The following is a 22,869-nucleotide window of genomic DNA, read 5'->3' as shown; positions in this document are numbered from 1 at the left end:
GGCTTAAAAGGTTTATCGCTCCTGGGGAGCGGCAAGGGCTGACGCGGACCGGAAACTCGTTCTCCGCGCCTCCCCAACCTACCGGCCGCCGCGCCGCTTCCGGGGAGGAGGGCGGTGGCGTCATCACCGAGCGCCGGTCGCGCCGCAGTGCGGAGCGTGGCGGACCAGAGCAGGCGAGATGTTGAGCCGGCTTCAGGAGCTGCGCAAGGAGGAGGAGACGTTGCTCAGATTAAAGGCGGCGCTTCACGACCAGCTAAACCGTCTCAAGGTGACGCAGCGGCCCCCACGCGCCCCTGCAACCTGCCGCGGTCCCGCTTCCCCGCGCCCGGGCCGCCCGGGTCTACGCCGACCCCCGCCGGCTCTTTACCCTGCCTGCGGTCTAACCCTTCCATTACAAGCTCGCCTGGCCCAGGCATCCGGGGGGCTTGATTTGAGATTATGAGCCTCTCCCCCTCAGCATCTTGATCCTGCATGTAGAGGCCCGAGACCCAGCAAGCCGTACGTTTGATGAGCACACGTCCATTCTCAGCCCGGTAAATAGATGGCCACAGACGACTCTCGGAGCAAGTGCGATTTAACCCGCCCTCCGACCTCTTTCTCTTGCGGCATTTATGAGCCTGTTTACTAGCTTGTATTGAGTTTGAAACAGCGCTGTTACAGCAATTCTAGAACACTCACAGATCCTCCCGTTGTAGGAAGAAAGGGTTTGAGGCTCTGAGATTGCAGACTTGTAGCAGAGTCGAGTTCCCAGTAACCTTTTTTTCGGGAGCTGTTAAAACACAGTCTTGATGAGGCATCGAGATTTAGACCCACCAGGGCCATTTCCCAGCCTTTGCGTTATTCACTCTCATTCCCAATGAGATCAGAGCTATGAAAACTCTTCCCAAAATGAGAAGTGTACAATTGGGACATCAAAGTAATAAGCACTTTCCCTCAGGAAGGTTGTAATGACCCTCAATTATGTGCTTACATCATCACACTTCCAATACACACTGTGTGTGTGTGTGTGTGTGTGTGTGTGTGAATTCCAAAGCCTAGATTCCTTTATGCTACAGGAAACACATTTCCCATACTTAATACCTTTACTTTCAATTCATTACTGGATAGCCAAGCTCAGGAATAGGAAATCAACTCACTGTGCCATCAGACACCTGTTTTTTTTTTTAATGGTGCACTGTTTTCGTCCTTAAACTGTGAGGCTTTGGAGAGTGGGAAGCCTTGGTTCGGCTGGAACACCTCCTAAGGGAAGGGACTAGAGACTTTCTTTGCTCATTTCCTTAAAAGTTAAGAGCTCCGTGCTTCCCTCGAGCCACAGAGATTACACCATTTTCACTTCCTCTATAATACCAACGTTTTCCAGCATGCTCAGTAAATTTTACCCACATCAGCAGCCCAGAGAAATAGTAAGGAAAGTGTCCTCAATGCTCCTTTTCTAGGTTGAAGAAATGGCCCTCCAATCAATGATTAGTTCTGCAAGAGGAGATGAGATGGTGTCTTCTCAACTGCCACCTGAACAGTCACATGATGTAAGCTTAATCAAGTGTGGGTTTTGGGGGGCCACCCTGCTGGTGCAAGGGTTTCAGTGTCAGCACTATGAAGCTTTCCGCAGACACTAAAGCACGAGTTCAATCCCTGCTGGCCAGGCTGCTATCCACATGGTGCAGCAGACCTCTCCTGTCTCGCCCGCTGCTCCCCTCAAGTGTTTTTCAGTAGATCTGCCTATTCTGCTCTCCACTCTATTTCTGGTTAATCTTCTCACCACCACACACACCTCTGGCCTGCACCCCAGCTCTTGTATGCATAAATAAATAAATCTTAAAAATAAAAAAAAATATGGGTTTAGGGTGAGAATGTGAAGGCCACTTTTCTCTCGTGGTGCTTGGAGATCAAAACTTATAAATCACATCAAGCCCAAAGGACTCTGGGAAGTGTGAATCCTTGCTGGGACATGTCAGAACTCTTGCTCTTTTTGAATAAGTAAACTTGGGATTTGAAAATAAGTGTAGCTTCAACTACAAAACATAATGCTAAAAAATGAGTTCTGGCCCACATCATATCCTCCTCACCAAATGTCCTAGGTAAATCTGTAAGTTTATGTTCTTTATCAGTATACCGTATTGAGTATTTCTTTCTCCAGATTTGTGTTAACCCATTTGAAAGCAGCATCTCTAAGCTAGGATAATTCTTATGTCAGAAACTACGTTGATAAATCAGGTAGCATTCTACCAGATTAGAGCATTTCTTTCTCCTTTCATTTTGGAGATGGAGGTAGGGAAGTTAGGGTAGAATTTGGAGAAATAGTTAAGTGGCCATACCTCTTGAAGATCAATGTTGGGGATGAATATGCAATTGAGATCTAATTTTAAAACATTTTTAGGAAGTTGCTATTTTGAGCCAATGTCCTTTCTACTAATCCATAATGTCTTTGGCTGAAGCAGGCGCTGGTGCATGTAGACAATGAAGCATCAATCAACCAAACTGCACTGGAGTTGAGCACAAGGAGCCATGTGCTGGAAGAGGAGGAAGAAGAAGAAGAATCAGATTCCTGAAGGGGGAAAAGAGCCAGGGTTAGTTTTATAAATTACACTTCTAAGTCTCAGCAACTTTATCTCTTTAAAGAGTTATTCTTGCCATGGGGCCTATGGCTTTAAATGGAAGAATGAACTTGAGGAGGATGTGTAGTTGTAAAAATGGTTTCATCAGTAACTCAGTTTTCAGAATGCTTTAACGCATATCAGTGACATCAAAAAGAAAACATGCTGTGTCTTAGTGCTGACTAATATGGTGATGCTCTGTCTTTATTCTGCTCAAATTCAGTAATTGTGTTCAAAATAGAAAATACTTTTGAAATGCTATTGAGAAAGTCTAGCATTTGCCAAAGAGAGCAGAATTTAAATACAAGCCCTTCCAATCAACAGTGCCTCTTCTAAGAAAACCAGTTAAGAGCTATATACATGCCAGTGAACCCTAGTGCATAGGGCATGGCCAGTCTGGAAAAAATGACAAGGACAGAGTCATTTGAGAGCACACGGTGTCACCGCTCAGTGACGTCAAAATATACTGTCCCCTGTAGACTACTTTTTGTGTGGCTGTTAGCACTTCTAGGTTGAGACATCATATGGGAAAATATGCTTAGAAGTAAATTATAAATAGCTATCACACAGCTTGCTGGTTTTTCAGGCAGCAGCAGAGAAAGGATTTTTCTCCTCTGGGGAAAACTAGAGCAGGATGGTTAAAAACCCATTTCTGAACTTAAGAGAAGTGTACCACTAAAGAAAAACTATGCTTGGGAGAGTTTTGAATTTTATAATAAAAGTGATGACAATTACAGAATATGAGTTGGTAAAACTTGGTATTTGAAGTTTGAATTCATTTCTGCATACTGCCCCTTTTTTCCTGAATATACAGTTAAGTAGTTGCTAATTTTATAAAAGTAATTTGCCCTGCCCAAGCAACAGGGAAACAAAACACAAAGAACCTCCTCAAGCAGACCTTACGTAACTGTTCCAGAAGAGAACATGGATATATTTGTTAATCAACATTTCATAAAGTTATTTTGAGCTATTCTTACAGGAAGGAGAAGTTTAAATGAGCATGTTTCTTGGAAAACAATGTGAGGAGTTTTGCAGTGAACAGTGTCAAGGTATACATTTGGAGGGTCTAATTTAAAATATGAGCTTGGGTTTTTAAAAGCCAGAAATAATTGGCTGTTAATTCTAGTTCTACCATTAACTGGTTGCTTGCCTTTTCTCACCTCTTTGCAACTCTCACTTTCCCATCTGTAAAACGAGGGCTTATTCATATCTGCTCTAGCAGTTTCACAGGTCATTGTGAGGTGCTAATGAGATATCATTTAGAAATCCAACTATTATTGGTGTCTCAGTAAGAGGACATTTGAGGATGGAATTTGGCATGGGGGATGGAAAACACAACAAAACTGATTGAGGGAACATCATTCTTGAGAACTCAATCATCCTTGGTAAAAATTACTGGGAAAAATCTTTTGACTCTCAATATGTAATGCCTTTGGATGTGAATAGAAATTTAAAACACCCTCCCGAAGACACTGAGCACAAAAGCATTCACATTCAGGTTTTAGACTCCAGGTTATATCATTTCTTCCTCCTAAGATGTGTTTTGCATGTTTCAGTGAGACATTCTCAGTTGTGGTAGCTTTCTCTCTATTATCAAGAGATAGGTTTTGAGAAAGATGTGGGAATCTTAAAATTTGGCCTGAATGTTTTTATGTTGAAAACATAAATTAGACTGGTGACTGAGAACATGTTAAACCTGGCAGTAAGAAAAAATAGTTGGCTAGCTGAGGCAGCAGTGTAAACACTAACTGCTTTGTAAAGTTCTGGCTGTGCCCCAAACTCTGGTCGAGCCAGAGTGAAACTACCTGCTCTGGACATTTGCCCAAGTTTTGTTTTTTATTTGAAAACTAAACAGGCCTTTAATTTTTTTTTTAAGATTTATTTATGCATACAAGAGCTGGGGTGCAGGCCAGAGGTGTGTGTGTGGGGGGGAGGGGGGATGGTGTGAGAGGATTAACCAGAAATAGAGTGGAGAGCAGAAGAGGCAGATCTACTGAAATACACTGCTGAGGGAGCAGCAGGTGAGACAGGAGAGGGCTGCTGTGCCATGTGGTTCAGCTCCCTGGCCAGGGATTAAACTCATGCTGCAGTGGCTGAGGATAGCTTCATAGTGCTTAACTATGACACTTAACCCCTTGTGCCACCAGGGAAGCCCCCTAATTTTTAAATATATAATGTGTTGATTTTCTGTGACCTCTCTGAAGGGAAGAGGAGGGAAGAGGTGCAGACCAGACAGCCTCATACAAATTTCAGGTTCCAAAAACAACTGTTCAGAGAAGGAAAAGGCACCATTCCAGTTGGAATGTGGTGGTTTTCTGTGACTTCATTACCACCTTACAGACATGACCAAACCTGCACCTCCTCTCCAAGAAGGTGTAGTTAAGTATAAATGATGCCCATGAGGGAGAATTGCTGCTCAGGGGAGCAGGCAGCACAGACTGACCACAAGGTAGATGTGCAAAAGCCAGCAGGCACAGCTGGACTCTGCAAGATGTTCCTGTGGGCTGCCTTCCACGCCCACCCCACCTACTACTTTTTCCTCCATATAAGGAGATGGAAGGAATAGATGGGATCTAGTCACTGTCCACAGGAAGGTGGCTGGAAGTTCAAGATAACAGCGTGTGGTAAGGAGAGTTGGATAAAGATTGGAATTTTCAGAATGCTCCGTGAGTCCACTGAAGTAGTCCTTTGTCCCCAATGTGATTTTTCCACCTTCCAGCCACCTTCCCATCTTTACTTTCCCCTCACAATAATCACATTTGATTTCTTGAGTATTAGAGACTCTGAAAAACCCACCATAAAACTAGAAATACCTTTCATCTTTTTAACTTGATAGTATATTTATTAGAATAAGAGATTTGTTAAACATTTGGATTAAAATGGTTAAAAGGATTTTCGTACAATTTTTAGGCACTATACACACGTTGTTTACAATAGCATCAGTACTTGGATGTGGGGAAAGAGAAATCTCATAAATTTTAATGCCTGATCCATTTATAAATCAAAGTAACTCCACCATTTTAGAAATACTAGCCAAACTTAAAGAGACAAATACCACTAAATTTCCCACACAGTATATTTAAAAATAAATAAGAAATATAACCAGAAGTCTACAAATCATCATGGTAGACAGACCGGTGAAGCCCCAGCTAGAATGGCAGTGAAGGGCTCTGGCTAGATTTTGATGGATACTGCTAAATTCTACACCAAAAGCAAAATAAAAACATGATATGCTTTCTGATGCTCATTTTCATAGCAGCATAGCATGCTTCACATGCACTGCCTGTGAAGGGTCTTACGAGTCTCCTTCTTAATCAAAGAGAAGGTACACCCAATAAACATGAAGTACCACCAAGTGTCAAAGAATCCCAAAAATACAGGCGGCCAGCCAGTCATGGTGAAGGAAGAGCAGTGCAATTTTCAGTGAGAATGACTACCCACGGTCACCAAAGGTTTACAGTTGAAATGTGTGTGTTCAGATCATTGACAGTACACAAAATAGCCCCAAGCACAAAGCCAATCCACTTAGGGGGAGAACAATAGTAAATAGAATAAAGACAGCAATATTTAAAATGACACGAGTAGAATTTTGGCACATGCTGTGTTCTTCATCCTTTGTCGTAGGTGAAATGCACGTCTGAACAGAGACAGGCTTGGGAAGGAGGTCCAAAAGCAACATGGCACGCCACGGGCAGGAGACTCGCTGTTTGCTGCTCCCCAAACACTTAGACACCAGCCGCATGAGTTGGTGTGCTGGGCTGGTTAAGGCCGATGGTGGAGCAGAGCCAACCTGCAAAATCCACTTCCTCAGCATCAGATCTCTTGATAAAAGCATGAACCTGTGAGCAAGGTAACAGGGAGAGAGGAAGTGGTGTTAAAAAAAAAAAAAAATGAAAATTCAAGAGACTCAAACTTACATTGCACTTGGAAAGAGATTCCAGAGCCTGCCTTTAAGCCACAGGGCCCAGCAGCTGCCTGAAAGCCCACTCTATCTGGCTCTGCCCATTTCACCAGCTGTGAGCCTTGGGCAATTTGCTCACTTCCCTGGGCCTGCTTTTGCCATGAAATTGGGGGCGGGTAGTAGCGTTTGCTTTGGTAGCACACAGATTTGGCAGAAGGAACTGAGGGACTTGAAAGTGCCTGTCACTACCTGGGCTTGTAGCGCAAGTATTTACAATCTCGCTTCCCCTCCCCTTCCCTTGTCCTACAGCTCAACAAGAGAAGATGAGTGTGACTTTGGGAGGGTGCTGGATGGAAGGTGAGCTATTCAGTGTTAGGAAAAGGCCCTGTCCACATAAGGAGTTGGCTGGCCCTTTCTTGAAAGTCCTGGACTCCTTCAGACTGCAGGCTCTCCCAGCTTCACACGGACAGAACCAAGGAGGCTCATTTTGATGTGCTGCAGCCCCAGGGTCAGTAGACCACGGGCAAGGCAGAACACAGAGTGAGTTCAGAAAGCACTGGGTGGATGACTGAGGGGAGAGCAAATGAATAAAAGTTAGCACAGTATCTGAAAAGGACTTACCATGAGTTGCTTCAAATCTGCTCTCTCTGCGGGGTTTTTTATTAAGCTGAAAGGAAGAAAGATAAGTTATTGCCTGGCATTGGTTCTAATTCAAATTACTTAGGTTTGCATTCCTGCCCTCCTTACTCTCTAGGCTCTAAGGAGTGGCTGAACCTTATTCCTGTTCTTAGCACACTGTTGTGCCAACAGGTTAATGAAAGCTTGCTGTATTAAACTCAGGTCAGGAAACAGTAAGTCAATCTCTGTGGAGCAAGTAAGTGCCAAAAGCAGTAGCTGTTTTGTCACTGCTATACTTATTTCTGTCACCTAAGTCCTAGGATATGAAGGGCAGCAGCCAAAGGGTGATCAGAGGGAAGGGGAGTCTGACAAATCAGAGTGCTCTGCCTGAGCACAAGGAGCCAACTCACCATTTATTCACAAAATCTTGAAATTCCAGACTGAATACTCCACTGGGCAGTTTTGGAGGAGGCTGTAAATAAACATCAAGATATAAGAAATGCCTGGTTCCTTTGTCCATCTCCTCTCCCCTCTCCATCCCCACTTCTGGACAGTGCTGCCCATATCCAGTCAGAGTAGGGGTGGGAGGCTAGTAGCTGCCCAACTGGTCACCTGGTAGAACCAGTGGTCTCACAAACCACAGAAGTAGAGCAAAGTCAGTGTGTTACCATTCGTCTAGTGATGAAACAAACCACTCTTCCTTCCCGAGCCTCAATTTACCCTTGTACAAAAGGAAGACTTTGGGCCAAATGGCCTCTGGAGCCTTCCAGGTCTGACAGCTCCAACTGTAAATGTTGGAGCCAGCAATTACTAGCAACAGCCAGAAGAGTGTGCAAAACCTTAGGCAGCCCTGCCATCACCTATGAAAGTCAGAGGGTAAAAAAAAAAGATTATATTGTGTATATTAATATACAAATATATTTTAATATATTAAATACTTAAATTATTTAATAAAAAATAATAAATATAAAGTGTATCTTGCTTTTCTGAGCCGTGAAGGAGCAAAGAAAGAGTAATAAAACAACGGGTAGAGGTGTGGGTCTGGAAGAATGTCACCTGCACAATCCCACAAGGAATGAGACGTATCAGCACAAGAACACTGACGACAGCTCTCGATTTCCCAGGATGGGTGATGGAGAGCACAAGGGCCTACACATAGCAGTGCCCGGGAACACCTGGCTTCTGCTCTATATAGCCCCAGAAAATGTCAGTCCACCTCACATGGCCTGTCTGAGGGCCGTGTGCAGCTTCCTTGTAAGCAGTGGCTCCCAGACACTGCCCAGAATGTCACTGCTCTGATGTGTAGCCCAAATCAACAGGTTATTCAAGAGTAAAAATGAAACACTGACACTACTCAGAGCTCAGCCAAGCCCTCTTCTCCTAAAGATCTGGGAAAGATCTGATCTGAACCACAGGTGAATAAGCCTGATCCAAGGTCAAGGACTAGAACCCAGCTCTTAGAGCAATCTGCAAGACTGCCCCTACTGCTGAGGGGGATGAAGACAGTGTTCAAGGAGAGGAAACTGACAGCTTGGCCTCCAGAAGCCAGGCCAGTCCTGAGTAGGGGATGGAAGCAGTCAAGGGAGAGTTTATAATGGATAAGGGGGTCTTCTTTGCACCTTTTGGGTTCTCTATTAAGTTCAGCCAACAGGGCCTCCCCGGTGGCACAGCGGTTGAGCGCTGGGTTGCGAAGCTGCCCGCAGCCTCTGCTGGTTCGATCCATGGCCACCAAAGGAGGGTCCAACATGGCGCGCAGACCTCTCCTGCCGCCCGCTGCTCCCCTCAGCAGTGTACCTCGGTCCTTCTGCCTGCTCTGCTCCCCGCTCTGGTGAATTCTCTCACCCTCCCGCGCTTCTGACTGTACCCAGTGCTTGTATAAATAAATAAGTAAATCTTTTAAAAATAATAAAAATAAAAAATAAATGAAAAAATAAATAAATTCAGCCAACAGTAATAAGCAAAAAGCTAGCTTGAATCACCTGTAATTCCATCAATCAGAGATAACCACTGTGCATTACTTTCCAGAATTTACATGCACATCTATGCATACAAAGATTGTTTTTAAAGGTTTACTATATTATTTTATTATTTTTTATTTTTTAAGATTGATTTATTCATTTATACAAGAACTGGGGTCAGGTCAGAAGCATGGCAGGGTGAGAGAATTCACTAGAGAGGGTGGAGCAGAACAGGCAGATGGACCGAGGACACTGCTGAGGGGAGCAGCAGGCGAGGCAGGAGAGGTCCGCCCCGCCATGTGGGAATCTCCCTGGCTGGCGGGGAATTCAACTGGTGCTGCAGATGCTGCAGACAGCTTCGCAGCTCGGTGCTTAATAGCTGCACAACCAGGGAGGCCCTAAAGGTTTATTTTATTTATGCATTCAAGAGCTAGGGTATAGGCCAGAGGTGTAGGGGGGTGAGAGGACTCACCAGAGACAGAGCAGGGAACAGAACAGGCAAAAGGACTGAAATACATTGCTGAGGAGAGCAGTGGGTGTGACAGGAGAGGTCTGCTGCGCCATGTGGGTAGCTCCCTGCCGGGGATAGAACCCTTGGTGCAGTGGCTGTGGATTGCTTTATTGCTGCACCTCCCCCTGCAGTGACCTTTAGGGCTAACCGTCCCTAGGTCCGGCTGGGCAACCAGCGCGCAGGGGGAGAACAGCAAAACACCCTGAAGCAGGGGAAGTACAGCGAAGTTCCCTGAAAAGACAGAAGCTTATCAAAAGATAACGACCACCAGGAACCACTACAAGAATGCTAAAAAACCTTATCCCGTCTTTCTAGAACTACAAACTTTAATCCCTTATTGTCTTTCTAAACTTCCTTCTTTCTTCTATAAAGGTCATTGCTTGTTAATTAAAAAATCATATGAAATCCTTAAAACAAGGCTGACTCAAATGAAACATTACTAAACCCTGTAATAATTAAAATATAGTTTAGGTAAAAAAGTAGTTAATAAAAAATGTGATTATATAGTTTAAAAACAAAACTAATGGTCTATCTACTTAGGAATGAGGCTGAGTCCAGATGTAGATCACCGCCCTGTTGGTGATAGGCTGAGCCCATGAGCAAGCTGATTTCATTGATATTCATTGTTCCTGTGCTTTTGGAAAACATATATATACTGGTCACAAACTCAAAGAAAATTACACTCAGATTTTCACTCTTGAAGTGTGTCTGTTTGTCATTTCTTTTGAGAGAAGCCTCATCGTCTACTGCTGTGCTGGTCCGCGGCACTTTATAGTGCTGAGACAACCCCTTACACCACCAGGGAGGCCCCAAAGATTTTTTTTTTTTTTAAAGAACTGATCTTAGTGTCCATAGTACTCTCTGCATGCAACAATTTATGGTGAATATTTTCTTTTTTTTTTTTTTTAGAGGCATGTTTTATTTATTTATTTATTTGTTTATTTGTTTTGTTTATACATGCACTGGGTACAGTCGCAGCGGGCAACAGGGGAGGTCTGCGCGCCATGTGGGACCCTCCTCCGGTGGCCGGGGAGCAGCCGGGGATCGAGCCGCCGCCGCAGAGGTCGCAACCCAGCGCTCAACCGCTGCGCCACCAGGGAGGCCCCCTATGGTGAATATTTTCCATCTCTGTTTCTACACTCATTTTTAATAGTACCAAAAAAAAACCCTTTCCTGCAGTTACACATGCATTTGCCCTGCCTCCCTTTGCACAGAGATTCCAAGACTTGGGGCTTTTTCCACCTTTGGGTCCCCACTTCGCCCCAACCATCACTCCACAGTGCTTTTAGTAAGTGCATAAGAAATGCTGGGTGAATGAGTCTCCTGTATCTGAGGAGAGACCTGGAGCTACATGGAGTCCCCTGGGGAGGGCACTACTGCAACCTCTAACCAGTTAACTCCAAGAGCATGATACACGAACCAGAATCCTGGGGCCTAGGCAGCTCATACTGAGCTGGGTACAACTCACAGGAGCCCAGTTAAACCAACTGAGTGTTTTCTTAAGTGGAGCAAATTATTATTTTTTTTTTTTTAAATTTTTAAAGATTTATTTATTTTTATACAAGAGCTGGGGTACAGGCCAGAGGTGTGGGGGGTGAGAGGATTCACCAGAGACAGAGTGGGGAGCAGAACAGGTAGACGGACTGAAATACACTGCTGAGGGGAGCAGCGGGCATGACAGGAGAGGTCTGCGACACCATGTGGGAATCTCCCTGGCTAGCCAGGAATCGAACTGGCACTGCAAAGACTGCAGACAGCTTCACAGTGCTGCGCTCAACCCGCTGCACCACCGGGGATGCTCAAGTGGAGCAAGTTAATTCCAATGTCAAGGAAGCCATACAATACTTACCTCATTGACTATGTAATCCAACAACTCAAAAATTGCCATAGGAGGTCGACTGTCCATTCCATAAGCTATAGATTGTATAAAAAGAAAAACAAAAAACACCTCAGAATCAGGAAGCTACTTGCCAATATAAGGCGAGGGGTTGGGTATAGATCTGGGAACCAGAACAGGGTTGTGGATAATAAACAGAATTGCTACAATAAACCCTGAATATAGACGGTATCAGCAGAGCCTACAGAGTCAGCCAGCCAGGGTGAGAATCTGGGCTCTACCACATGCAGGCTTGTGACTTTGGATAAATCAGTTGACTGCTAAGCCTAGTTCTCAGTTTTGAAAGTAGAGATGGACAATGATTGCATCCGTCATTCCTCCCTATCTTGGGAGAACAAAGGAAATAAGAACTAAAGAAATTAATATCCCCAAACTTGGGTTTCTGTCATACCCCAGAGTTACAGGCCAGCCCCAGGGACTTCCACCAGAATCCTCTGCTCCTCTTTATCCAGGCCCTCTCCTACGTGGGACCCACATCTCCCTTGTTAGACAGGAACATCCTGGCAGCAACTACATGAGAAGATGATGGCTGGGCCAGGCTCTTTAGAGTAGCTGCATATTTACTTCTCAGGATTCCCATCCAGAGCAGCAGGCGGTGCTACAAGTGTGCACTACCTTGGGGTCTGACTTGACCACTCACAAGTGTGTGTGGACATGGCAAATCAAGTACTCTGTGCCTCAGTTTCCTCATATCTAAAATGGAGATTAACACAGTTAGGACGCCATCCTCACTACTGGGGGCATGTGCCCCAGCCCGTGCGCCATCCCTGCTGCTGCCTGGGCAGGGGCACAGGAGTGGGGTGAGGTAGGGAGGTGGGCATGATGCCTGTAGTGATTAAATATGAATTTAACTTTTTTTTAAGATTTATTTATTCATTTATACAAGAACCAGGGTACAGACCAGATGTGCAGGAGGACAAGAGGATTCACCAGAGACAGAGTGGGGAACAGAACAGGGAGACTGATGAAATACACTGCTGAGGGGAGCAGCGGGCGAGACAGGAGAGACCTGCCTCACCATGTGGGACCCTCACTGGCCGGCCGGGATCGAACTGGCACTGCAGAGGCTACGGACAGCTTCACAGCACGGCACTCAACCATATGCGCCACTAGGGGAGGCCCTGAATTTAATTCTTTAAATAAATATATAAAGTGGAAATTATAATAGGGCTCACACACAGTTGCTATTAAAATCAGAAATTGCAGGCAAATCCAGAGAGACAGATGAGTGGTTGCCAGAGGGTAGGATGGGGGGAGTTGGGAGTGATTGCTAATGGAGATGAGGCTTCTTTTTGGAGTGATGGCAAATGTTCTGGAAATGTTCTAGAATGACATGATGGTTGTAGAACATGGAGAAATACGCAAATAACCATTGAATTGTATACTTTAAAGTGTGTGTTTTATGTTATGTGAATTTTGTCTCAATTTTTAAAAATACCCCCAAAAAGAATGTCACAGCTTTTAAAAAGAGACTGCATATGAAGTGCTGGGAACATAATAGCCACTCAACAAATGGTAGGAAGTTGTTGCTACTAACAATTTCCTACACCCAGAGATCCTTGCTCTGCTTCCCCCTGGCCCCAGCCTGGCATCCAGAGATGGAATCAGTCTTGGGGGAATGTACAGAGAATCAGCCCTCTGGAAACCTCTGACTATAAGGGGTCCCCACAGTCCAAGTTAAGACCACATCAGGCCACTCACAGCTGAGGGGCCTCCCAGGGGTCCTCGGCCTTGGCGGTGTCTCAGCTGCATCTCCTTCAACCTGGCACCCAAACATCAGCTCCAGCTCCTTGGCATCCGGAGGAGGGATGGGATACCTCCCAACCGCCATCTCAACCAGCGAGAGCCCCATGCTCCAGATGTCAGACTGCACCGAGTAATGTGTCCCCTGGAGTCGTTCTGGCTGCAGGAGAGAGCGACAGTTATGATTGCCTGTGAGCTAATCTGGGCCCATGCAGAAGAGGATGGGCGAGGCCCCACGGATGCACAAAGGCAGGTCTCAGAACTTCCCATCCCTTTGAGGCTGTCCTGCACTGGTACAGAGTGGGTTACCCTACATGCTGATGCATTCAATCTTCTGCCCCTTCCTCTTGAGAGCTCACTTCCTGTTTTAGGACCTACACTAATCTCTTGAATTTTGCCTCCAGCTTACCCCCAATCACTGTGTTCATCAAATCCTAGCTGACTCCAGTGGCTCTGACCCCCTCCTCATCCATGTCCCCTGTAACCTGCCCTGAAATAACAGCAGACTGCCTGGCCTGGACACAGTCTGGCATGAGTGGGGAAGCCTGTTCAAAGCCCAGCAGGTAAGACTCCTCTGAAATGTACAGCTGCTAGAACACAGGTCATGAATGAGGTATGCAGTGGGCAGAAAAAACACTGGCCTTGAGAGTCATGAAAGCTGAGTTAAAGGACTGCACTGCCACCGACTCACTAACTGTCCAGGGATGATGTGGAATGATAAGAAAGGCAAAGGTCTGGGGTCAGGAGACCCAGTTCAAGTCCCAGCTCTGGGACTTAGAAGCTACTTGACCAAGAATCTGCATTTCCTCATCTGTAAAATGGGGCTGCCAATGATGGTAACAATAACAACAAACAACTCCACTGACTAGAGTTGTTAGAAGATCAAATCAAAATCTATTTTACACATAACACAATGTGTAAAAATAGGAGGTACTGATGTGAAGAGTCAACGAGAAAAAGCACAGAGTGCTATATAAAAGTATTCTTATCAAGTGATATTTGAAGTAGCACGTTATTTCAAGAACTCTACCAAAAAACTCTTTATTCTAATTTTCATACATTTATTTAGACAATAAAATTAATTTCTCCCCTAGGATTTTTCACTACCTCCCACACTGGACTATTTTGGAGCTGACCACATAACCACAAAAACCCCAAGCCACTAAACCATGGATCAATAAATCCTGGTGCCTGTTAATTGATTTTGAACTTGAGATGTCAGTTGAGTGACCCAAGGTGCAAGCTGGAGGGCCTATGTTTCTTTCTTTCTTTCTTTTTTTTACAAATTTTATTTATTTATTTAAATTTTATTTTTATATTCCCCATACAATTACAGCCCCCTTATTTTGACCGCAATCCCTCCTTTCCCTGCCCCCCCACCCCCCATAGAGTGTCTCTGGTTCATAGTTGTTTATTGATTTTGATATTTTCTTTCTTATAGTTATTCTTTTTCCTGGTCCCTTATTTAAGTTTTCTAGATTCCTGCTATGAGTGAGACCAGGTTTCTTGTTTCTTAATGACGTAAGTTACTGGAATGGAGGGGTGGGGGTGGTGGGTCAGCACAGGGTGAGGGATGTTGACAGTGGAATCGCAGTGGGGGTGTGGGGCAAGAAGAAATGAGGATGTGGGCATGAACTTCCACACAGGGAAGCCAGAACAGCTGCCAAATTTTGCTCGAGAGGCAGATGAGAGCATGCTGTGCAGAGGGAGAATGACTGGCAGGGAGACCAGGCTTTCGATCCTGGCTCCGCAAGGTTAAGCCAACCTCCGTGAATCTAGATTCCCTCATCTCTGTGCCCAAATAATAACCTTCATTGCCCTGGACAACCACAGAGATCAAGTGAGATCATTTAAGGATATGAAAATGTTTGAAGAAAATACATGAAACACTGGTGTGCACATACCCAGCCCTTCGTGCTGGCTCCCACCGCCCATGCTTCCACCTCCAAAGTGCTCCCACTCACTGCAGCTCCTCGCCCCTGCACCATTCAGCACTCAGCCAGAGTCACATTTCCCCCTTCCCAAACCCTTCTCAGGAACGTGCTATCTGGTTACCCACCGATTCAGTCAACAGACATTCACCCACCCACCAAGCATTTCGAGCACCTACCACATGCAGGCACCAGGCCAGATCCTAGGGACAACAGAAATGCCCGTGGCCTTGTCCCTGGCCCTGCCCCAAGGGGCAGGAGAGAGAACACACTGGGGCAGGAGACAGCCACACCCAGGGATCTGGTGGCCACAGGAGCCAGTGGAGTTGGGAGCAAGAGCGAAGACTGCTGACCTCCTCAGCTGAACTAGAGCAGACTCGAGCCAGGGGACAGGTGGGTGTACAGTGGTGAGAGGCAGGGGTAGGTAACTGGGAGGCATGCAGTGAGAGGGAAGCAAAGAGGCTGGACTAGGGCAACAATTCTGAATAGACTCGGGAATTGGGGGTTGCTAGATGCTGAAAGGATGGGTCTTTACCCCTAGAGGCTGATGCTTGGGTTTCCACCTTGGGAAAGCAAGGAAACAGTGGTGCCACATACTGCTAATGGAAAAGGAACAGGTAAGACCAACTGGGGTGGAGTCATGTCTGACTGAAGAATCTGAAGAAAATCAGGTAATGTCCGGGGGTAACTGAACGCATGATCTCTTCACAACAGAAGCCAAGCTCTGGGGATGTCCAAGTACAGCAGCAGCTGGATCTGTGCAATCTCTTCTAATGACTCAAGGCCCTAGGATACCAATTAGGCTCCAGGGCCTGTGAAAAGCAGAGACCAATCTCCCCGCGAGACTGTCATCTCCTCAGGGACCACAATGCCTCATCTCTCAGTTCTTTCTCCCCTACCTCCACCACCCAGCATGAGACTCTGGTTCCCAGAGGAAGGCATCCATTTGGCCTCTATCCCTGACTGGGAAAGAAGCTGGAGAAAAGGAATCTGTCATTCATACCGACATGTAGGACCTTGTGCCCACGAAGGAGTTGGCCATGGAGTCAATCAGCTGCCCACTGACCCCAAAGTCACAGAGCTTGATCTCCCCACGAGAGTTCACTAGGATGTTGGAGGGCTTGACATCTGCATGGGAAAGAAAACAGAAATAGAGGATTGATGCAAGCAGGCAGTGAAGGGTCAGCACTCCAGTCAGGCCAGTCTGACCATGAGTCCCTGGCCACCTGGCCCCTCTACAGAGCCAGCCCCTGACTTGCAAACACTTGACACCAGGGCCTCTTATTCCCCCTTGTTCAGGGTCAAGGAAGGATTTTCAGGAGAGGAAATGACAAGCTGCTATGGAAATGGGACAGAAAGTCAATGGATTTCCAGGCTTGAGTATCCAGACTTGGTCAGATGACCTATGGGAAGGAGTCAGTTATGAACAATCAAAATTTCAAAGACTATTGTTTCTACTGCCCCCTACTAGCAAGACACAAACTCTATGGTTGGATCATGAAGGAGGAAGAAAAGTACAAATAATAAGACCTGTATGCTTGCTAAGACTACAGACCAAAGACTAAAAAGGGAAGGAATAAGAGCGAAATGCTTGTTTTTGACCTCAGTACCAGGCACAAAGCCATGTGGGTTTTAGGAATACATGTGGTAGGGGCTGGGAGCTATGATTCTCTTCACTGACTTTATTGCCCTAATTGCTTACACCAATTAGTCAAAGACCTCTCCACTCCCATCCCCTCCATCCTCACTGCGGGCAACTAGGGAGACCTGAAAGCTGCAACATCAAGGCAGTGCTGCCAGTACCTGCCCCATGCCCATTCCCTGCACTCGGACCTGCCCCACTTTCTGCCCCGGCTATCACCACCAATACAAGTCCCCTGGCTATTCCCTTTGCAGAGAGAGGTAAACTTTTATTGCACTGTCTCCTCTGCTCCAAACAACTGCCCTGTAAAGTGGACAGGTCAGGGCCTGGGGCCTGATATTGTCAGTTACAGGTGGAAATCTGAGGCTGGGATTGGTTAAAGATCCCAAGGCCAGGGCTTTGCAGGCAGACATCAGGGAACAATGAGACCACTCAAGAGCAGAACACACCAGGGATAACATCACAAACTGTCACAGTAATATTTGACAGAATATAAACACTATGTGGAATATCCTGAGAATTAGGAGAAAAAAAAATCCCCATAATTCCAACTTACCAGAACAACTATTAACATTTATTATCTTCCCCTTCAATATGCTCATATATAAATGCATTTATTTATTCTTAAACAGAGTCTACCAGATTCTATTTATCTTGCCAAGGGTAAATTGAAAAAAATAATCACCCTCTCATATCCCAGTAAATCCTTCCCTTGTCCCACCCCCACCACAGCCCCAAGTTACCCCTGGCCTCTCGCTAGCCACATCAGCTAGTTATTTATCATCTCCTCAAAGATTAGGATGTTAGTTGTGTACCCCCACCAATGTAATTCCAGGACAACACCTGGTACACAGTAGGTACTAGAAAATTCTTGTGAATATATGGATCTAAACTCACTGACTACACAGTTCACCCTCAGAATCACTGGTATGGCCTTTCTGAGACCTGGTCCTCATCATGTCACAGGATATGAGAACTTTCCAGCTCCTCAGTCATCTCAATGTCTCCTACTCAGACTTTCAGAACACAGGCATTAGGAGTAGCCCTAGAAAGTATCTGGTTCCTCCCCTTCGTAGTGGAGATGAAAATCTAAGGTGCAATGGATCTAGGGACTTGTCTGAGGTCACATGGTGAAAGCTAGGTAAAGCTAAAAGCAGAACTCAGACCCTCTAATGCCTGGGTCTGTCCTCTTCCCATCCCCTGCTGCCAAATTACACAACAAAACACGATGGTTTTGCTCATTCACCTAGTGTTCACTGAGCACCTACTATGTAGGTTCTAGGGAGGTTCTATAGTACTATGCAGGTTCTAGGGAGACAACAACAAGCAAACCGACCAAGTTCTCCCTGTCACGAAGCTTACATTTTAGTGTGAAGAGACAAAAACAAGCTGACAAAACATTATGTAATGTCAGGTGGTCTCAAGTGCCATGAAGAAAATATAAATAACAAAACCATGTAAGAGCACAGCTGTGACAGGGCGACAAGGTGGGGGCCTCTGTGCAGAGATGACCCTGGAACAGCTACCGAGATGTAGTGAGGGCATCATGGACTGCTTGGAGAATTATTTCAAGTACATGGGAGATTATAAACTTCAGGAGATCAGGGACTAACCTTTTCTTTTGTTTCTTTCCTCAGCAGATGCCAACAAACACTTCCTACCCAGGTCCACTGGTGCAAGTTCCCATAGTCCCTTAGCCTTTCTCAGAGGACAGAAGCCTGACCCCTGGAGGTCAGTATGCAGCATGTGGAAAATGACGGTGAGTAAGAGGCCAGAGCCAGGTGTGTGACAGTGCATGCTGGGGTCTGGCTTGGGAGCACAAGGGATACACTCAAACATGAGCCTCTCTCCACCAAATGCCACAACATTTACCCCATCACTGGACCATGAAACCCTGAGTTCCCTCACCTTCAAACGCTCCCATGGCCTGTTTAGGAATGACCTGTTAGGCCTTGTCTTAAAGCCAAGAGTGGCACTGGCTAAAGAGACAAGAATCCTGGCCCTGCCACTGCACTATAATCAGCCTCGAGCAAGTCCCTGAGCTTATCAGTAAATAACAATCGCAGCTCTCGCAACCAGGATCAGTAGTGACATGTGGGCAGTGAGCTAGCACCCCATATTAAAGGAGCACAGAGAATGATTGTTTCCCAGGTTGTCCTCCAGCATCAGCAGTTAGAAACACCAGACGCCCCCTTCACGCCCTGACAGAAAGCAGCCCCTCCCCAGGCCTGGGCCTCCTTCCTCTCCTGGCTCAGACACTTGTCTCTGGGCTGCAGCTGGTGCTCAGGAGTGACTGCATGGCTCTGTGACTGTCCTTGTATCTGATTTCTACTCACGTGGCAAGCAAGCCTCCTTTTTTTCAAACTTACATAACATGCTTTCCATGCCTGGCTGTCAGCCCCAGCTTCCCCCACTCGCCCTAGGGAACAACACTGCCAGAAGGCTGCAGAGAGCCAAGGGGGATGGGATGGGAGAGGAGCAGAGGGAAGCCCTGAGGGGCTGTTCCCTGCTTGGACCACATCTGTCCTGGAAGCACACGGCACCTCCAGTGATCTGGAAAACAGGACAAGAGGGTGCGTGGTGACCCAACCACACTGAAGCCCTCAACTCCAGAACAGTGGCCAGAGCCACCAGACCTGGACGTGCTCCTCCCTGCAGCCCCAGCCAAATCAGCTCTTCTCCGGGGGCAGACAGGACGCCATGTCAGATAAGGTCAGATGGAGACGTTGTCCTCCAACTGTCAAGATCCCGTCTGTGCTTTCCACAATCTCCATCCCTCCTGTTTCTGTCCCTAGTATCCTCCTCCTCTGCACAGCAACCAGCACTCCTCCAGCAGGCCGGCCACAGCCGCAGTGGCTCCCGTCTGCCTTAGAGTACAGTTAAAGCCGGTCAGCCAGCCTGTCCAAGGCCTTCACTGTCGCCCCTCACCTCTCTGACTTCTTACCTAGCACACTGCCATGTCCACCTCTGGGTTCAGGCTGTCCTGCCTCTAACTGTGTGGGATTGGGCTCATCCCTGCATCAAAAACATCCTCCTTTCCCACTCACCCACTCACCTCTGCTTCTAGGTGTCTTGTTCTTAAGAGCTCGTCCCCTCTTGGAATACTGCCCTGCTCCTGGAGCCCTAGGAAGTTTCATTGGTTCCTCTTCCTCTTTCCAGCAGCAACCTCAAATGTTCACATCACAGACCCAGTCCCTGTCTACTGTCCAAGATCTTCTCCAGACCTTAAGCCCGGCACCTGGTGGGTCAGGCTGTAGTCTAAGCTCCCAGGCTTCCCAAGATACAGAGGTATGAGACCCCCATCTGTTCAGCCTCTATCACAGAGGATAGGTAAAGCCTCCTTCTTCAAAAACAAACAAGGAGGTTTATGAAAAACTATGCGTAAAAAAGGATTTTCTGATATCTTCTACCCTAGAAATAATCATTATTCAGAGTCTCCTGATTCCCCCGCCCCCATAGCATATGATTTTTTTAAAGATTTATTGATTTATTGATTGATTGATTTATACATACAAGCACTGGGTACAGTCAGAAGCGCGGGAGGGTGAAAGAATTCACCAGAGCGGGGAGCAGAGGTACACTGCTGAGGGGAGCAGTGGGCGGCAGGAGAGGTCTGCGTGCCATGTGGGACCCTCCTGCGGTGGCCGGGGAGCAGCTGGGGATCGAACCGGCAATACAGAGGCTGTGGGCAGCCTCACAACCCAGCGCTCAACCACTGCGCCACCGGGGAGGCCCCATAGCATATGATTTTAACCTAACTTTTTGAGCATTTTCTACCCATCTGAAGCAAGGGGTTTGGATGAAATGAGTTGTTCTGCATTTATTTATTCTGCAAACACAGACTACCTGCACAGAGCTATAAGTAAAAAGGACACATGCCCTGTCCCTAGGCCTTCACCACTAGGGGAGACAGAATCCAACAAATGACAAGAACATGCACACAGGGGTTTAACTCAGATGTTCTAAATTCTTTCAACAAGCCAAGACTGACGCCAGCCTGACGAGCTGGCAAGACTCCAGATAGAGGAAGCAACGGGAGTATCACTCCCTTCTGCTATCCTCTCCCCAGTACCTTTTAGTTTGGTTTTGGCCAATATTAAAAGCAATTGCATTCCCTGAGGGTGTGGGGAGGAATGAAGGCAAGATGGAGGGATGAGGGACCAGGAAGAACATAAGGACAGAGTTGCTGAAAAGAAACAAGAGGCGGCAGGATGAAATGAGGACCTCACAGAAACAAGCCCAGTGACATATGGATACCAGACTCTGGATCATCTGTGGCAAAGGCTGAATCCTTGGATAAAGACTCTGGATATATGAGAGTTAAAAGATAAAGTGGGGGGTGGCAGCAGGTGGGGGAAGGTTGATGAGATTTTTTTTAATGGTGATTTTAGACTTCAGGTGACCTCTTTGTAGCCACCCTGGTAGAGCCTTAATAGCCCTTCTCCAAAGATGCATCCACAAAAGAGAAAGGTAATTGAACCTGATAAGTCAAGTAACAGTCTCCACTGATTCACAGAGGCACAGTCAGTGATCCATGGCCTTGGGGAGCTCATAAAGTAAAAGATAATTAAAATTCAGAGAACGTCCATTACCTGTAAACTCTTTTCCCAACCTAACCTAAAAGTATGGAAAAGAGATTCCAGGTTTCTCCCTTCACCGTCTTCCCCCAGCAAAGGAGAATGGGTATAGCTGAAAGCCAATGGCTAGGAGGATGGGCGGCAGGCAGCACAGATGACCTAGGAAGATGCCACAACAGGCCTGGCTCATCCAGCTGCTACTATGTCAGGCCTTTTGTACAGATTGTCTTTATCCTCACTACAGTGGTGTGAAGAATTAGAAATCTCTTTAGGGATAAGAATGGAGGCCAGAGTGTGAATTATCTGCCAAGGAGGATTGATGACCTAGAGCCCAGGTAATCAGGGTCTAGACAATAAAGCAAATGCGGCAAGCTACAGTGAGTTCTACTCCAAAGTTTCAGAAAAGTCCTCATTAAGTTGTGGGTAAAGGAGACAAAAGGCTCAAGCTTCCAGCTGTGAAGTCAGTCAGTCGTAGGAATGTTGTGTCCAGCATGGTGAGCATAATTAACAATAACTGGAGTGTATATTGGAAAGGTACTTAATAGTACATCTTAGAATTTCTCATCATAAGAAAAAAAAGTGTGACTGTGTGGTGATGGAGGCTAACTAAACTTACTGTGGTAATCATTTTACCATGCCCACACACAGCAAATTATCGACTGACACTAAGACACTGTTGTATATAATTACATTTCCATTTTTAAAAGTTGTGGTTGGAGCAGGAGGCCACTCACATTACAGACAGAACAAACTTTGGGAATAAGATCTGAGCAGGGGTTGGTTGAAGGCCCTGATATCTGGTCGTGAGAGAAAAGAGTTTGGGGAGTGAGTGCTTCCTTCCCAGCACTGGCTCTTTATCCTCCCTGACAACGCTAGCTGCAAGAAGAGCTAACAAGGGGAATCAGAGGCCACCTCCCACCTCCTTCTGATTAACGACTGAGTTCAAACTGTAGCCTTCCAAGCACACGTGCTGGGTCCTAACAAGCAGCTATTTTTATCTCTTTCCAATTTCAAGATCTCTGCAACCAAGTCCAGCAACTGCATTTTAATTTTTCTCTTCCCTCCCAAGGTTCATTAGTTTTGAAGTGCTTTCATTCTCTACCATTGTATACCCCTCTCTGCAAATTCACAGCTTGTCTCCTGACCCAAAGGCTCACTAAGGCTGACAATTAAATACTAGATGATGTTACAAGAGTTCAGGATTTGATTATGATCAGCATACACCGTTCAAAAAAATGGTTTAAAATTTTAAGATAAGATGGAATAAAAGTCAGAAGAAAAGGTATGAGGGTAGGGAGAAGAAAGAGAGGGAGGGGTAGCCTTTCTACTGGAAGAAACTAACCTGCTCAAAATCATGTTTTCCCCTCCAGACCACCAGAGCTACTTCAAAAAACAAGTAGATACTCTGTCACAAAGCCAATCAACCACCTGGGGCAGGAAAACGGAGCTGGCTAATGTGGATACTTATCATCTGCTACTCAAGAAAGGGAAATCAGC

The 22,869-nt window shown here is 46.1% G+C and overlaps 2 protein-coding genes across 3 annotated transcripts in view; one reads left to right on the top strand and one right to left on the bottom strand.

Moving 5' to 3' along the window:
• Nucleotides 1-178: 178 nt before the first annotated feature.
• SNAPC5 (small nuclear RNA activating complex polypeptide 5) lies at nt 179-6,283 on the top strand (the record flags this gene model as incomplete). The annotated part of the gene is made up of 4 exons (XM_084239913.1): nt 179-268; nt 1,437-1,526; nt 2,439-2,567; nt 6,219-6,283. 3 exons carry the CDS (start codon nt 179-181, stop codon nt 2,547-2,549), a joined length of 291 nt encoding a protein of 96 aa, XP_084096039.1. The 3' UTR covers nt 2,550-2,567; nt 6,219-6,283.
• Nucleotides 6,181-22,869, bottom strand: part of MAP2K1 (mitogen-activated protein kinase kinase 1) — a gene marked incomplete at its 5' end in the record, with an annotated part of 78,608 nt that continues 61,919 nt past the window's right edge. For both annotated transcript variants that reach the window (XM_084239911.1, XM_084239912.1), the window contains 6 exons: nt 6,181-6,433; nt 7,117-7,162; nt 7,524-7,585; nt 11,432-11,496; nt 13,181-13,382; nt 16,157-16,281. In XM_084239911.1, coding sequence (XP_084096037.1) covers nt 6,320-6,433; nt 7,117-7,162; nt 7,524-7,585; nt 11,432-11,496; nt 13,181-13,382; nt 16,157-16,281 — 614 coding nt within the window. In that variant the 3' untranslated portion in view covers nt 6,181-6,319. The remainder of the gene's footprint in view (nt 6,434-7,116; nt 7,163-7,523; nt 7,586-11,431; nt 11,497-13,180; nt 13,383-16,156; nt 16,282-22,869) is intronic.

This window comes from Talpa europaea, assembly GCF_964194135.1.
Source record: "Talpa europaea genome assembly, chromosome: 8".
In the NCBI taxonomy this organism is placed as follows: Eukaryota; Metazoa; Chordata; class Mammalia; order Eulipotyphla; family Talpidae; genus Talpa; species Talpa europaea.
This window is presented reverse-complemented; position numbering and strand designations above follow the sequence as displayed.